At 41.7% G+C, this 18011-nt stretch overlaps 1 protein-coding gene across 2 annotated transcripts in view; it reads right to left on the bottom strand.

Moving 5' to 3' along the window:
• Window positions 1-9421: 9421 nt before the first annotated feature.
• si:dkey-246i14.3 (ephrin A4) overlaps window positions 9422-18011 on the bottom strand; it is a 43312-nt gene continuing 34722 nt past the window's right edge. Inside the window, exons 4-6 of one of the 2 annotated variants that reach the window (XR_007570180.1) lie at window positions 16970-17171; window positions 13261-13287; window positions 11274-11377 (exon numbers count right to left, since the gene is read on the bottom strand). Coding sequence is in view for 1 of the 2 variants with exons in the window: in XM_050047799.1 (XP_049903756.1) it covers window positions 11289-11377; window positions 13261-13287 (116 nt within the window). In the remaining variant the exon portion in view is untranslated. Of the gene's footprint in view, window positions 11378-13260; window positions 13288-16969; window positions 17172-18011 lie in introns of both variants that reach the window. The other variant, XM_050047799.1, reaches the window with a different exon arrangement.

The following is an 18011-nucleotide window of genomic DNA, read 5'->3' as shown; positions in this document are numbered from 1 at the left end:
TATGAGCAAGCAAGACAGCCAGTGTGAGAATATATTGGTAAATAATATAATCTCAAGGTGAGAACATCAGGCTGTGGAGGCTGTGTGTGCAGCAGCATGGACAGACAACTGAAGGTCATCGGACAGGTTCATATTGACTCTTACTGTCTCGCTGAATATCCATATTTGCAGATCTGAGCATCCCCTCACCCCGGTGTTGCAGTTCTCTTTGAGCACCTCACGGGCGCGTTGTTCTCACTTTTTCCCCATTTAGCAGCCGTGATTACAATAAATTACCTTCTCTGTTTCCAGACATGATTGAATCCAGGCTCATCGATCCGCTCCTTCTCTCCCCCCGCCTGGAGATTAGTCAACGCCGCGCAGCGAGGATCGATACCGGCCGATCTAATAAAGCGGGTCGCTTACGAGGCCACCGCGGGGTAGCACACACTGTTACACCAGCAATTACCACCTCCAGCCCGGCCCCCCATACCCCCTAACTTATCTGTCCGGGCTTCACGGCTTGCTTGATTTATTAATAATAACAGTAATAAAAGAGGCAATGAACAGAGGCTTCATAATCACAGCAGAAATGTAATGGTGTGTGTGTTTTGGTGGTGCGATAAAAACACCGGGACATTGTCTGGAATGGTGATATTTATGTGCAGGAAAATTACATTACTATACACAATGTGTCTGAGATGGGCTCCCCAGTATGTGACTCAAACTTTGTCCTACTTGCAGGGTATATAATGGAATAATTAGAGCTTGGTTTCTGTATATGATATTGCTATATAATAATTTTACTGACTTATCCTCCCACAATATGTGACTTTGCTCATGAAACTTTAATGTTTTTATCCAGGCAGGCCTGTTACCTGCAGTAAATTTGCTCACTGATGGAAAATAACTCATTACATGTCTTTACAGTACAGTTTCAATGTTTCAAAACAAAAAACAAAGCCATGATAATCCTATAAAACACATTATGATATTATTTCCATGCAGGTTTTCACACAGTAATTTAGCTTTGGTGTTTTGCTGCTTCTAAACATAATATTAAAGTAGGGATGGACATGTTTTTTTGCTTTGAATTATCATTTTGAAGTAAATATTGATGCATAATATAATAGTGATAGGGCAGGGGTGGCAATCATATGGCCCGTGGACCAGAATCGGCCCAAGGAAGAGTCCAATCTGGCCCACAGGATGACTTTGCACACTGAATACTGATGCACTTGAGAAGGTGAAAAGGTGCCATGTTTCGGGACTTTCACTTTGGATTTGTAAATAGCTCATAAGGCAGGGGATATCTTAACCTGCTTGCTCAATAGTTCCCACTGTAGTTTGGTGTGGTGATGCCAGCATTATTACACAAGAGTGGGAATGTATGGAGAAATCCACATGTAATGACAGTGACATTTATTTTTCTGGGGACATCTCAAGCTGTTCGACTGTTCTGTAAATGGATGAATGTTTCCAGAATAACAATAAAAAGAAATATGTAGGTGTTGTTATTTAGAGGGTATAATGTAGTGGTTTTACTGGTCCAGCTTGACATCAAACTGAGCTGCATGGGGCCTATGAATTTAAATAAGTTTTGCACCCCTGCCATAGAATAATGACACCATCAGCATTCAGATTCAGCCTGGTTCCCTATGAGCCTCGCTTTCACTCTGCAATTCTGTGTGCCACCAGGTACGATCTCCCGAGAAAATGAATGCTTAATTTATGGCACAGAGGAAGTGCATCAACCATTGCGCAACCAAAACAGAAAGAGGAAAGCACCTTTGTTTTCACCACTAGCTATTGACAGCCTTAAAAGTAGCATTACATTGTCTTAAATTCATTTTGGATGGGTCTCAACTATTCTTTAGTTAGGTCACCGTGGGAATTTCAGGTGTTTGCACTGCAGGAAATGTTATTTTAACTGGAGGGAAACACAAGTTGACAAGGGAGCAGACTTTGACACAACACCTGTGTGCAGGTAATGCTCCTGTTTTTGCCCCCTCTATGCATTTAGATTATGCGATAAGTCCTCATTGTTAAGGCCTTGCTAACCAGCCTGCTTATGGAAAGGGATAAATGCAAGTTTAACAACAAATGGCTTCAGTACAACAGTTACTTGTGGTGGTTAAAGATGGCGCCTTCAAATGCACATGGAGCAAACTGCACTTTTCAAACTCAACGGAGATTAAGGCGGGAGAATGTCATATGCACGTGGTACGCACATAGAGAGTATCATCAGTGTTATTTTACCTTACTATTCATTTTGAACTTACATCAATGTGTTTATTATTTAGTATTTAATTAATATTGATCTTAAATTGAATTCAAAATGGTATTAAAAAGGTCTTTGAAAGTCTTATATATAACTTGTTGATGTCTGAAGACACCCTGGGAAATGGCAGACAACAGAAAACTAGAATAAGTGCAGAAAATAAAATGCAGTCCTGTCCCGTGTTGTTGAGGAAAATGGAAAGTGATCTCTTTCACCATTTAAAAGATTAAACCAGCGGTTCCCAGCCTTTTTGGCTTGTGGCTCTGAACAGTGTCTGGTTTGGGCCCCTTGTCACATTTCAGCTGTCTGTGAGACGTTAAGCAGTTGCACCGAAACTTGTCATATGGTTTCATTTTAAAAGCTGTTCAAGAACCAAAGAGGTAGAATCATCCAATAAATTATTTTGAAAGATCAAAGATAAGAGACAATCCAAAAAATGAATACAGATTTGTGTGGCAGAACTTTGTTTTTTTCTTGCAACCTGCCTCATTAGTCACGTCAGGACCTCCCAGATTTCTCTTGTGATACTTTGGCGGGGCTCGACACGATCAAGATAAAGTAGCTGAAATCAGCTCTGCCTCGACCGGCTCCAACAATAAGCTGCAGTAAAAGATCTGACTATACTTCTTCTACTAGTGCATTTGTTTCCACTACAGGGATACAGTGGGCTGCTAAATTTATTTTGCCATTTGTATGATATCTCTGTAAAGTTTATTACATTTTGTTCCATTGTTTTCCACAGTTCCATCTTCATCCTCTTTCACTTGTCACTCCATCACTCTCACTTGCCTGTTTCATCCTTCACTTCAGTTTTGGCTCCACCACTGTATTCATCCACTATCTACTGTAGTCATCGCACCACTTCCTTCCTCACTGCCTTTCCTGTATAACTCCGGATTCTTGTTCAGTCCTCCTTATGAATTTCAAACTGATGTTTTGATTTTGACCTGGAAGACTGAGTCAGAAAAACGTCTTGGGTGACATAGTGGGAGGATATGGGTATTGACTAGGGGCCTAAAAGTATCCGGACTAAAATACTTTTGTGCGTGTGTGCGGTCCTTAACTGCATATTTATGAATATCTTATTTTTTAATTTCACACTGCTGTGCTTTTGAAACAGGGTCTGTTTGAAATCTACAAAACTGCAAACAAAACACTCCTGAAATTCTGATACAGCAAATAATGTGTCATCTGAGACGAAGTGGAACAAGCAGGAACTTTAAAAAAAAAAAAAGGCTATTTCTTTTTCCTCCTGTGCATATTTAAACTTAATTGGCTCTCCAAAGACAGATTTTAGGTCAGCTGGTGGAGGTATGATCACAGCAGCCACTAAAGGTGATGTGAGGATAAGAGGAAGTGGGCTGATCAGAGTTACCTCCTCGTCATTAGCACCATAATTCCTCGCTGCTCTGCTGAAACACTAGAGTTCCTCCTCCAAACCACCCCAGTGGGACTCTTACGTATAACAGAATCTACACAGTTAACAGCATGTGTGATATGGACTCAGCATGTCTTGGTGTGACTTTGTGCCAAAACATGCGACAAGCTTTGATATCGGAGTGAACTATCCATTTCAGATGCTCAGATGCGAGCCTGCCTTGGTGGCTGTGATGCTTTCCTCTAAAGGAATATGTTCCTAATCCAATTCCTCAGCAGTTCCTGCGGTGTAAAACGAGACTTGAAGCAGCATGAGACAGCAATTCAGGCGATGTCCTAGGAGGGATGCTTAACACAGAGGATGAATAGACACTCCGTTGTCAGAAAGCATCAGGAGAGAGGGGGAGACCTTTGAGTCTATGCAAATTACCAGCCCATCTGCATGTAAAGCCAACCGACCAGAACACGGGAAATAGGATGTTCAGTATCAAAGTGTCGCACATTAAAAGTGGATGAAAGTGAGAGAGAAAGAAAGGGAGGAAGGGAGAGAAAGCAGGAGGGAGAATGAGGAAGGAGGCTGCCTTGCTTTGCTTTGCTGCCACGTGAAGTGTGACTGACTTCAGCTCGTTTGTGTCTGGTTTTGGTGTGTTCAAATAAAAGCCAGTCTCATAATCCTAAGTTTGTCACAGCTCGCAGTCCGGTACACAGAACCAAGACCCCCTGCTCGCAGCCGCACACATGGGATGCATTTTAAAAAAAAAATGCCTCTCACACAGCAGCACACAGCTCGCTTTAATGTAAAGGGCCGGGGTCTGTGAAGCTTCAACCAGCATGCTGAAAAGTGATGAGAAAGAATCTGCTCAGCTTAACTCAACTGGAGCTCATTTGCACTCAACAGCCATAACTTAAACATGGTGCAGGGTGTTAGAAAGATGAGAGATTGTTTAACACTAGAAAGGCCCTGCCAATGTTAGCTGATCCTGTTTTTAAAGATAAGTCCTGCCATGACTTTACTGAGGCCAATTTAATGTGTGAATCAATGTAAAATATCCCAAATCAGGCATGGAATTAATGTTTATGTATGTCTCCCTCCTTCAGATGTCATCTTGGTCATCTTTTTAGTGTGAAGAGTTACTTTTTGCAATGTTTTCAAAGTGTTCTTAGCTCATGCTTGTGTACAAAATAATGGATTTGCATGAGAACACAATCACAAAAAAAGGCTTGCATGTTTGGTGATATATCTATTTCTCACTTGAGCTTAACACCATAACATCCTCTACGTGTTTCCCCCTCCTTCCTTATAATCTGGTCTGTCCACATTCATCACAGTTTGCATGACACAGTGGAGTGCCTGCTTTGTGAGCACGCAGCAGAAATAATTACACCGTTATTGGCTACCTGACACGTGTAACAGGAGGTGAATACCGGTGCGACAAGCAGACGTGGTCGGGTTAGGTTTTTATTTAGAACAAACAAACTCTGCCTTAAGCCCAGAGAGGAAATAAAAGCCCCGACTATTATTCATTACCTGGAAATTAAATAGCACAGCGATTCATCAAGGCTGCAGAATTATTCAATGATAATCCTCAGAGGCTTTCACAAGCCAAAGTCTCGCACACAGAATACATTCAGGGATGAAACCTGGTTGGGAGCTACGTGTCTTTTAAGCTTCCCAGCTGTAAATGATGCAGTTAATCACTTTGTATAAATAAAATCATCACTAAAATCATTTACTCAAGTACTGTATTTATATTTCATGCTACTTTATACTTCACTACATTTTCAAGGCAAACACTGCACCATTTTATTTCACTGCATGTATTTGATAACTTAGATCATTAACACAAAAATATAAATCAACTAATAATGATGATGAAGTCACCCAGCAGTATATAAAGCAATTAAAATGAGCTCCACATTTACCAGCTGCAGCATTAAAGTGATGAACACACTAATGCATCACTCCGTAATAGACTATAATGTACTTTATTCTGAGATAGGCCATTCTACATACTGAGTACTTTTACTTTTTGTTGTTAAAGTACAGTGGTGTAGTAGAGGGTATACATTTTTATATGTAATGAATATATGGAGGAGTAAACCTACTTCCTCCTCTGTAACCTACTCATCTACCTAGTCGTACACCCACTTATTTTGATGCTCATACTTTTGTACTTGTACTTTTACTTTTACTTATGGTAAAATACCTGAGTACTTCTTCCATCACTGACTATAAACAAATACTGTAAAATTAAGATTTCTCCAAACCTAGCTGTGTTGTGTAATAGCATCCTTGGTAATGAATGCGCAAATGCAAATGTGTTATTTCAACAGACTCATTTATTTCAAATAATTTTAGGTGACATTTTGAATCCGCAATTTGATAAATGATTTAAAATGTGTGGGGCTTTTTTTTTTTGCAACAAGTTTTAGGCTGTCTACTATCATTATCAGAGTCAAACTTTGAAACTAGCAAAGTCTCTTAATAATTCAATAATTACCCGACCACAACTTTCTGCATCTGTACAGTGACTACACAGTTAAGCAGTTAAATCCTCTTTTTAACAAAGCAGTGTTTTCATATAATTCTGGTTGTATGGCTTCTGTTGTTTTGGATGGTGTAACTGGTGATCAGCTGTAAGGGCCAGTGCCGATCCCGCAGGCAAATAAGCCCGTTTAGGCTCCTTAACTGCCCCTAATGTCAGTATTTCTTGAATTTCTGGTGACCAAATGATGTTGTATGTGTGACAGTAATGGTACCCAGCTGCCAAACATAGTGAGGCAACAGTAGTGCATTGCATAGTCCCTTTATAGGAGGTTTAATTGGGTTTATAATTGTCACAGCAAAATTTGCCAATATGAGTAGCCATCATTGGGCTCCATACATTTGCCTGGTTTGCCTCTCCTGACGATGGTGCCCCTGGTGAGGACCATTGAAAATATTCCTAACTGGGAAACCAAGTGAAGTGAAACCTCCCAGAATAAATAAAAGGGATATTCTTGAACTGAATTCTGAAGACACCCAAAGGCGTTTATGTGGAGGGTCTGCTTCACAGACTTAGCATCTTAAGCCAGTCTTTTACTCTCCACTGCATGAAGGGTCAAATACTCACCCTGGGAAATATATACTGTATCTGATTATAAAGTATTGGGGGGTAAAAGTAGACGCAATACGTGCAAGAGATGTCAAGTGACATTCTGCTGATTGGTGAAGACTTTAACAAAGTCCTTGATCTTGAGCTCTTTCGCAGGACTACCACAGTTGAGAGGTTACCTCGAGGAGTAAATAAGATTCTGCTCTTTACAGATATGTGGCAGCAATGGCACCCAACAGAAAGGAACACTTTCCTGTTCCTTCTGCTTCTTCGTGCTGTAAAATGTTTTATGTCAAGAGCTGTGAGACTGAGAGGTCAAGAGATTTCAAACTGTGATTCAGTCCCGTTTCCTCATGTAAAATGTTTTTGGAAGTTGGCAGATGTTTATGGGAAGAAATGACAACTAAATATTAGATTCATGAGCTTTTTGGCACCTTTGAAATCTCTATCTGACTCTGCCTGTCGATAACGGTTATGGCTTCATCTCGGTGAAAACAGTCAAAACATAGCAGCAGAAGTTGTAGACAAAATTATTTAATGACTTCATCAAAAATAAATACAGCATCTTAACCAGAGTGAGCTTGTTTGGAATAACATAATAAGGACTTTCAGCGCTAAAATACCTGATGAATGACTGGCCTTGTATCACTTCACTGCCCCGAGGAGATGAAGTGCTTATTTTCTTTGGATGATACGACTTCAAAAAGATAAAATGAATGAGTTCAAAATGTAGAAACACATTTTGCTCAAGGACCTCGTCATCTCAAAGCATTCAAAAGTTTTCAGAAGGACACTTCCTGCGGCAGGGATGCCCTCTCACCTTTGTTCACCTTGGTTCTGAAATATGTGAAACATACACTAGTCAGGACTCTCAACCACAATGTCGCTGTGGATCAAGGTGTTGATTGCATGCTGAGAAACTCTTAAGTGTGATAAACATCCTTCCAAAATTCAAGGAAAAGCTTGAGAGGCATGTGTCCAGAACATCTACTCCCAGCTGAGGAGTAAACCGAAAGGAGAAACATGTCACCCTGCATTGATTTAAACATGGACGTAGATTCGTTTCACTGAGTGGGACATATATATACATATTTTTATGCACCAATTTGTGCCTTTTCTGCATTAATTTATGATGTAAGTATCTTTTATTTGGTCAAACTGAAGCCCTCTGCTACTTTAATGTGTTTATTGGGGAGACAAATGCACTAAATATTCCCGTCCCCCTGAAATCTACACCTATGCCAGATTTGATTTCACAAATACAGCAAAAAATATCCTTAAATTTATTCCAGCAGACACATTTTATGCTGTAAAAGTATCAATTGTATTTTTCATAACCCTTAAAAAATCTTGACTAATGAGTATGCTCTTAAAATGTCTTTATTGATGTAATTACAATATAATGAGCATTGTTTGCCTCTATTAATAGCCAGAGTTTTGTATTTCTGAAGATGTAATCAACACCGGCAATCTTCAGCCAAGGTCCAATTAAACACAGGCCAACATGAGGAAAAAGACCCTGCTGTGTTGAAATGTGATACAGTGTAATCACAGTGTCATTGGAGAGCTGTAATATGGATATGCGACAAAGATTGTTTTTTTTTTTCTCACTCAGATAGTTAAAACTAAATTTGTCATCCCAGAAATTGTTTATGATCACAGTCGCCCCAGAAAGCCTCAGAGGGAGCTTTGACGTGGGATTTTCATGATCTTCTAAATTTATATAATACGGCAACATCTGTCCATAATTATGAAGTTTATTTTGGAGGGTGAGTTCGGTTCCAGCTTTAGCACACAGTGACGCACAGAGGAAAACATTAACACTGTCAAAGAAATATCAGAAATGTTTGTTGGTATTGTTGAAGCGTTTCCTGTCTGGAATCAAAGATAAAACATAAAAAACCCTCAATATCACGCCGCTGTGTTAAAGCTTTGGTTTGTGCATGCTTCTGCTGGAACACACAGCTGAAATGGAAGTGGACACACGCTCGCCTTTTTAAGTCCTTTTACTTTAGCACTGCTTTAAAAAGTATCTCCCCACTTTCCGCTGATTTCAGTGTGCTTACTTCATCATTCACAATGGGCAAAGAATGAAAACATGGGCTTTGGAAATTTCTTCGTGAAGGTCAAAATCAGAGCCAGCTCATAACATGCCTCAACAGTGACAAACATGTCATCAGAAGAGATCAGAAAGCATGAAATAGAAGCATTAGCCCTATTATCCAGGAAATTGCCTTTCTGGCTTCACAAGAGGCTTCTACATTACAGCCTACATGAATGAAAATGCATTTGCAGCTTATCTGGATGTACACTTCTATACTTAAAAAACAAAAAAGCATCTCTGGCTCTGTATCCAACCTCAGCTCTGTGTTTACTGAATATAAATACAGTTACTACTTTAAGGTCCATGTATTGGCAATGATGCTTCAGGGTCTATTAATACCGGGAGTCTTATCAGGCTGTAGCTGCCCACAGATAAAAACTCAGCTCGATATTCCACTAAGTTACTCACATTACAATGGCCTCTTGCACCACAAGGTCATTGCAAGTCCCTGAAGTCTCCTTATCTCCACTCCCATGTGTATTACACTGGACGTGTGCGTTCCGCAAATAAAGTCGTATGTTTATGTGTGTGTGTGAGCGAGGTAAAACATCAGCACTTTCAAGACTTAAAAGACGGACGACTGGAAGCGTTTAAATGCAATCATATTTATTTTGTTGTCTTGTCTGCCACGTATAAAAAAAGGCTCAGATTGCAGTTAAGTCTTCACAGAAGAAGCTTCATTCTTCACTAAAATGTGAAAGCAGAACACGTTACACACACACACACACACACAGGTAAAGAAATCAAAAATCCTAGTTGTACATGATAAATTTCTACATCACTGAAATTATTTAACACATCTTCGAACATCAGTTTTATCACCCACTTAGGAAATTAACATAAAAATAATGACATGACTGGTGTGATTTACAACATGAGGACAAATATATTAAGCGCCAACAATGTAGTTGTTTTTTTTTCCAGAATAAACTGTTTAATAAATTAAACAATTAACCCATAGATTTTCTGAGCTTAAATCACTCAAATATTGTGGGGAAATAATTACGTAATTTTATAAATATATAATCCATCTAATTTCAATGAAAAAAAAATATCACACCTACATTATCTCTAATTTGATTTAATTATATTTTTACCAAATCTATGACAGCAAATTGGAGTGATTTCTTAAAACAAATAACAACACATCATTTAACTACATTGTAGCAGAGCGTATTGACAATACCAGTAAATACATGTTTATCCAGAATATAAATGATTGTTTGTGTGTGCCACAAAAATAATTTCTAAATCAGACATTTGGACTTAAATATCAGAGATCATTTGCCACTAAAACACTGAATCGTGTAGTTATATATCTCTCATTTTGCAGAATATAATCACTACACAGTAAAACCTAAAATTAAGGATCATGTAGAAAAAAAAGGAAGACAACAGCAACATAAAAAGGAACAAAAAGCATGTGTGCATATCTACACACCTGGTTGGTCACCACAAGCATCAACCAATCAGCCCCCTCAGTGGTCCGTTCAGTGGAGCGAGGCGAGCTGATGCTCTCTATTTACCCATAAACCCCTCTGTTCTGTGCTTTATTCTGAAGCAGGGAGAAGGGTGGAGGTGGGGGCACAACAACAGGAGGTCCGATCAGGGAGGACAAACTCTGTCCCAGGTCCCATTATCACCACACAGCACCACAATCTAGTGTCCAGTTTCTGAGTTTCTGGCCAGCCCAGTCCAACTCCAGTTAAACCAGTTTGATCCCAGTAGGGGGCGCAGGAACCCTGCTTGACTATTCCAGAATATTCCAACATTTCCTCCTAAAACACCTTTATTTCCAAAATCTAATTAGTCGAAAAAGTTTACCATGTTTACTTTAATCAGATGCAAATGGCACGGTTAAAAATGTGTCACTTATTTATGTCTAACAATGTAAAGAAGAAACAAAAGCCACCAGCTTAATGACTGACCTCCAACCTGAGCCACTCTGTACAGTAGTATGTGTTCATTTGGCCACTTTTTTAAAAGAAGGCAGGTCCTCGAGAAGGAGTAAACGCAAAACAACGAGTAGAAAATGAGACACAGAGATGAAAAAGTGAGAGAACTTGTTTGGAACGATTCCTGGCAGACTCATTGTTCTCCTAGCATCAGAGGAGGATATGACGAGGCCTACGAGTGATATTCTGTGTTACTACTTACACAACGGGTGGTGGGAGAAGAAAAACAACAAGACATGAATCACTGTGATTCGGCGTGTCGGTCCCTGAGTCACTGTGGCCCCGTTCTGGAGAAGTCGCACCGAGTCTTTCTCAGGTAAACCGGCCACAAGGTAATGTGTGTGTCATTTGCAGTAGCTTAGCATAGATTGCATCGTGTCATTCACTGTCTGAGCGTAGATTGCATTGTGTACTTGAACGTCCGAGTAAATGTCTCCCGGCTCCCGGCAGGGAACGGGTGCGAGGTCGGCGGTGAGGACGGGCGGACGAGGGTGAAGTCAGGTAGTCAGCAGGAAGAGGACGAGGGTGAGGAGGAGTGGAGTGGAAGCTGTCCTCAGTGAGCAGGCGCCACTTCCACGTACAGTTTCTGAAAGAGAGAAGGAAACTTTATGAATGAAATTGTACGTATGTGATACACTTTGTGGCCAAAAATATGTGGACACCCTTGTGACTTCTGGTCTGTACCAGTTTTCCTTAGCTTGAGCTCGACATCATAATTTCAATTTAATAACTTATTTTTGTTTTTTTGCTTTTTTCTCTTTGCCTTTGTTTGATAGTACAAACAAAGAGTGACAGGACAGGGGGAATAAGCAGAACGACATGCAGCAAAGGCCCCAGTTGGGAATTGAACCCAGGCTGCTGCAGTCAGCTTTAGTACACTGGGCACACGCTCTATCAGGTGAACTACAGGGCACCCCAAAATTTCTGAAAATCTCAATTTTACAGCATATTAGAGACAATAACGTGCCTCCTAACTTTGTGTCAACTGTTTGTAGAAGGCCCTTGATATCTGAATTTAGTGTAGCCATAGAAGAACTTTGCAGAAAGCACCTTAAGCATAACCTGGAACGCAGAATGCAAGCCAGGCCTTGTATCATTCATGCTCTTGTGGCTCATTGAGTGAAATCTCTGCAGCAAGGTTCCAAAATCGAGTGCAAAATTGATCCAGAAGAGAGATGTTTGTGACAGAAGCACATTAATGACCATTGTTTTGGAAGGTTTTTAACTATTACATATATATGTATAGGTGTAACGTTTTGGTGTCCACATACTTTTGGCCATTTTATGTATGAGTATGTTCTCATGCAGTGTGTCTGGGATCCCTCGGGGAATCTCAGAGTGACAGCAGGGGTGCCACCAAATTATTGTTTGATAATTTGTGTGTTTTTTCCCCCCCAAAAAATCAAAATATATCTGAACATATATGTTAATACAAGATATTATTAGCAAACATAAATTGGCCTATTCACAATAAACAACAACAACAACAAAAAAAACATTGAATTTATTGTACACAACATTAAAGGGGAACTTCACCCATTTTAAAAATTCATACATTTTATTCCTGTGGTCTTAGACTGTCCAAAACTATTAGTAAAAATGAACAACTCTCTCTAAAATCCAAACGCTAGAGTGCTGAAACTCAAATTTGAGATGCCATGAAGTATAGAATGGAAAGCTGCTCCATAGGCAATGAATGGTGAAATACGTTCTCGATGACACTGAGAGTTCCCAGGGGAATGTTCTGAGTACATGGGTACATTTTCTGTTTCAGAACTGAGAACACTTTAATAGAATAAAGCTCATTTGGCTCCACAAAATCAGGCTCCCATTCATTGTCTATGGAGCAGCTCCAGACTTTATACTTGATGACATCACACGTTTGAGACTTCCTTCTCTGGTTTCTGGCTCTGAGTGAGAGTTGCTCATGTTCACAAATGCTGACAGAACTTTTATCGGCCATGGTAACAATATATTCCCCTTTTAATGACGATGCTAACTGTTACCCATGAATCCTTGTGCAAATGTGTGCGCTAGCTAGTGAGCTGTATTATTATTCCAAGTGTACGGACATTCTTGTGAGCCACAGTGGATTGTTTTGTAACTTTTCGAGCAAGAGACTCTGAAACACCGTCTGCAGAGGGTGAGGCTAATGCACCTAGCCATGCTACACCTGCTGAGTTAGCAGCTACAGCCAAGTGCAAATGAGAAGGTCAAATGAATGCTCAGAGAGTTATCTCAAGTGCAACAGTAAATGTAGCAGGAGCTCCCTGTTCTGTCTCTCGTTGAGCGAACGGGTCTGTGGCCTGAAAACGCCGAGGACCCCTGCTTTCACTGATTCACGGCAACAAACCACATTTGAACTTGAGACAGACGAACACAAAGATACAGAAATAGGACATATGCAACACAGCATGTCAATGTTCCTATGCTTAAGACTAAATTGGGTTTTGAAATGTTGCATCTCACCTTGTATTTGCTTTGAACCCTCTGATGCTGTAACAGGAGAGAGAGGAGAGAGAGAAGAGGAGGGAGAAGATTTAAATAAAGTTGAGGCGAAGAAACAAGTTGCTGATTAGTCATTTTTGCATGCTTAACTTTCTCAATAAAGCTGCTGCTTTGTGGAACAAAAGGAGCAAGAAACAGACAAATGACCAGGGGAAGGTATTTACCATTACTCAACGCCTTACGCCATGAAAAATGAGTACTGACTGGCTGTGCAACCCTAAATATGTCCCCTATGCAAATTCTCTTAAAGGTCGGATAAAAAAAGCGCTTGAGAAGCATGGCAACAGGAAAAGATGGTGTTATGTAAATGAGGAGGAGTAAGAATGATCGAGATTATACAGAGGGGGGATACAGGAAATGAAAGAGAAGGGGGTAAGAAACACGGGAAAATTCAAAATGACAGAGCGAAACCAAGAAGTGGACAGAAGATGAAAGGGAGACCCGAGTGAGAGAGTATGGCAGAGGGGGGAAAAAAAGAAGGTTGGAAAGATTGAAACAAGGTCAGACAGAGAGAAAAGGGAGGGAGAGAAAGAGACAGGATAGGGGGGTGTTTGTGTCTGGGCGTCACTTTCTCAGCAGGGGGCGGACTAAAAGGAAATAATGGAGGGACGGATGGAGGGATGGTGAGGATGAAGGGATAGGGAGGGGTGGCAGAGCTGGTGAGATGAGGGAAAAGGACAAAAAAAATACAGGTGGTGAGACTAAAAAGCGGAAATGGTTAAAACCCCTCAGAAAAAGGAACCGCTGTGCAACGTGAGGATGAGGGAGGATGGAAGGGTCAGGAGACGGGGATGAGGCTGCACAACTGCAGCTGCCATTAAATCGATCTACGGCCTTGAACCCACCTCTGACACTGCAACCCCAAAGCCTCAAACGCACGCGTGAAGACAAAGTGTGTATTGATGTCTCCGGGAAAACCACCACCTATCCACATGATCCCATTGCGACTGACTGAGATTACGAGACAGGAAATGGGACACTCGGAGCTCATCTGTTGTACAGTCACCACAGAGGGAGAAAGGATTTATTAAATGAGGGCTTAGCGTCGAAACGATGTGTTTGTCTGCAATATCCATCTCGCACCTACAGGTCTCTGCAGCAACATGTCGCTCCGGCAGACATGAGACACTAAATTACTCCCAGGTTCTGTACAACTAACGACCATCTAGGGGTTAACGAAGCATTAAATAGCATGCTGGGCTCGGGCCTCTTGCTGAGCCCGTGTGTGTGCACGTGTGTGTGTCTATGCGGCTGTAATTGTTGGGTGTTTGTGGGGAGGAAATCAAAGCAAACACAAGAGAATAATACTCAGACATTTCAGGCTTTAAACAGAGCTGCCACACAAAACGGAACAAAAAAAAATTATCATCATCGTGTTCATTTTTTAAATTGAAAAATAAGGCAGTTCTGCTATCACTACATGTTTTAATGCAATCTGACGACCAAAGAATATTTATTAATTAGCTCCCCTTTCAAGTTTAAATTGTGTTGATAAAACTAAAGCATAAAAATGTGTACAATTTTAATTAATAAAGCATTTTAAATGAATTAACAAAAAATATTTTAACTCCTTGATTTAAGCGAGTTTTTTTTCTTTCATTTTGGATATTTTGGATGCAGCAAACACCGCTGTAAAAACAATTATATTATGACAATTACAGACATGCTTTAAATCAGACTTATAATTTACTTGGTGTAGGAAAAACACTTTACTGAACAGCATCGATCAGCGTGTGTGTTTAACGCCACGCCGCCCTGCGAAATTAAAAATGTTAAATGCCTTATGTTTACCCGGCTGTGTGTGATATGTGTGTTTTGACCCGACTTTAATCACATAATTTTTCGCACAAGCCGAACATGCAGGACCACTAGTTTGTGTCAACATCATCATTTTGGTCATGGTGAGCTCCGCCGCAAAATGGCGTCCGCGGTGGCGTGACTGCAAGAGCAGTGTCGTCTCTGCACTGCAGTCAGAAACATGCAGCGTGTGTAACTGTACATGCACAACCGTGGCTAAATGTGTGAGTGTGTGCGCGTGCCAGTGTGTGTGTGTGTGTGTGTGTGTGTGTGTGTCTCCAGTCGGCAGAACGCCCCACTGCAGAGACAGACAGTGTTCCACCATCCCACCTCTCCTCTCGTGCCGCCATTTTACACACGCAGGAGCTAATGCTAGCCGACCCTGACTGTTAGCACCTTACTAAAAATGAGAAATAAAACAAAGATGCGAAACGGCGAATGTAAGAACGCAAATCGTCGAAAGCGGTTAAAGTCAAAATTTTGAGAGTCGAGTTTGGGATCCGAGAGAGCTCGTCTGGGCAAGCGGTGTGTGTGTGCGTCTGTGTTCGAGTTTTGTCCTGTGTGTATCGAGTTCAGGGGGTACAAAGGTATTTGGGAGAGAGTGGAGGGGGTAAAGGAGGGCAGCGATGTAAGAAATTTCTAAAAAAAAAAAAAGAAAGAAAAAGAAAGGGCGAGAAAGAAAGTGGGGAAAATGGTGAAGCTCTGCAAACTGAAATGAATGCAATGGACTGCTCACAGCGGGAGGATGACAGAAAAGAGGAAAAGAGAGACGGAGAGAGAACGGGAATCAATTAGAGAGAGAGGGAAGTTGGTCTATAATGGTTTCTCACAGTAGGACGGCGGTGAAAGAGAAAGGCAGAGAGGCAGAGCGACAAGAAGAAGACGAGAGATAAACACAACAGGAGGAGTTTTAGGGAGAACTTGCAGAGAAAAAAAAAAAAAAAGGTAAGTATGGAGTGAGAGGCGAAGCGAGCCGGTGAAAGATGCAATAGAGGGCTGCAGGGCGCTGGAGATTTCACATGACACCAGTCTTGCTGATGCCGATTCAGAGCCTTGTTTTCTGATGCAACGCGGGCTCAAGCACCTTTCAGCAAAAGCACTTTTCTCTGGCGGGATTCGTGACAGTGTTCAAATAAACATCACCACACACATCACTACACCGAAAAACATCACCAAAACCTAAAAAGCCAAAACATGCTTTTCAGTGCTGCGAGCAGAAACCAGGATGAGGAAACATTAGAGACACACACACACACACACACACGGGATGTCATTAAAAGCATCCTGCGTCACTGAATCTGTCCTGCGTGGTTTGTTGTGTTCTTGGGTTAAATTAAGGCGATAAACACACACGTTCACACACCGGAGAGGAGACTGAGGGACTGGCGAGTGGTAGCTGACCTTGGAGCAATGACAGCGTACCTGACGGACCCTCTCACTGTCATCACTCTGTCCTTCAGACCCATGTGAGGCAGGTATGTATGTATGTATGTGTGTGTGTGTGTGTGTGTGTGTGTGCATGTGGGCTTGCTAATAATTAATTCAAACACCCACAACAGGGCATCCCCACATGGAAATACCGTTTAATCACATGCTTTCTGGAAGGGAAAAAAAAAGTTTTTGGGGAAGTGAAGGAGGGAGGGAGGTGAACGGTTTGAAGTTTAGATGAGAGATAAGATGTTACTGAAGGACGAGAGGCTGCTATCACCGAGGGCCACACACACACACACACACACACACACACACACACACACACACACACACACACACACACACACACACAGGCACAGTGCGCCCTGCTGCCATGCTACCTGTCAGATAAAAGGGAACCTGAGCAGGAAGGAACCAGAGGGTATGTACTGTAAGGTGTTACCACGGGGAACAGCACAACAACAGCTGTGGTAAACCGCCACTAATGGACAGTCGAGGAGAAAGAGTGAAAGAGAGAGAGACCCCTCCGACTCCCCTCCGTCTCCTCTCTCATCCATCTCGTTTGCGCTCCTCTCTCTGGCCTCATGCATCCTCATCCCGACGCGCTCGCCGCACAGCATGCGCACGACAGAGATGGAGCGGAGCTGAGAGACGGGGGAGAGGGGAGTCGGTGAATAACTGTGTTGTAGATATGGAGATGCAACAAAAGAGATAGAGAAGACACAGGGAAAGGTGGAGGAGGAATGGGGGTGGTGGTGGTGGTGGTGGTGGTGGGGCGGAGTCAAGGGGGAGGGAGGAGGAAGTGTAAGAGACTGCCATGGATGGTGCCTAGATTAGTTTTGCTCCAGTAGCGAAAGATCATAAAAAATGAGGAAGGGAGGAGAGAGCTGAGGAGACAGAGAGAAGGGGAGGATTAGTGCCACTTCAGGAATGACAGAAGACTAGAAAGAAAGAGCGGGAGGCTGGAGTGAAGGGGAGGGAGGGGGGGAGTGGAAGACAAGGAGAGGGAGATCCTGACATTTAGTCGGGATTAGTTTTGGTTAAGGAACAGGATGAGAGGGAGAGAAAAAAGCACGAGGGACGGAAACAGTACATGGAAGTATGTGCATCTTTGTCGCTGGAAGTCTTTCTCATGTAAAATAATGGGCTTTAACAGTAAAGTCAAGTGTGTGTGGATGTGTATAGTAATCCAGGTGATTCCAAATATTTTGATTATTCCCAGGCTCAGGCAGGCTGATCGGGGGAATACCGTGAGAAGGTCAGAAGACTGCATTAGCATTTCCTCTCTGAGCAACTATCTGTGGTATTTCTAATTAATGACAGCAGGATAATTAACATATAAAAAAAAGTCATCAGCCTTCACTCTGGTAATAACGCAGCAAATTAGTCCCCGTCTCGCGCCGGAACAGTGATGGCATTTAAGAATTCATTCGAGACGGATGGGGCTCTTTTTTAATTCCGGTTTTTAATATTTCTCTTTCCTT

The sequence above is a fragment of the Epinephelus moara genome, chromosome 6 (assembly GCF_006386435.1).
Source record: "Epinephelus moara isolate mb chromosome 6, YSFRI_EMoa_1.0, whole genome shotgun sequence".
Taxonomy (NCBI): domain Eukaryota; kingdom Metazoa; phylum Chordata; class Actinopteri; order Perciformes; family Serranidae; genus Epinephelus; species Epinephelus moara.
Note: the sequence above shows the minus strand (reverse complement) of the source record. Positions and strands in the feature narration are given on the sequence as shown.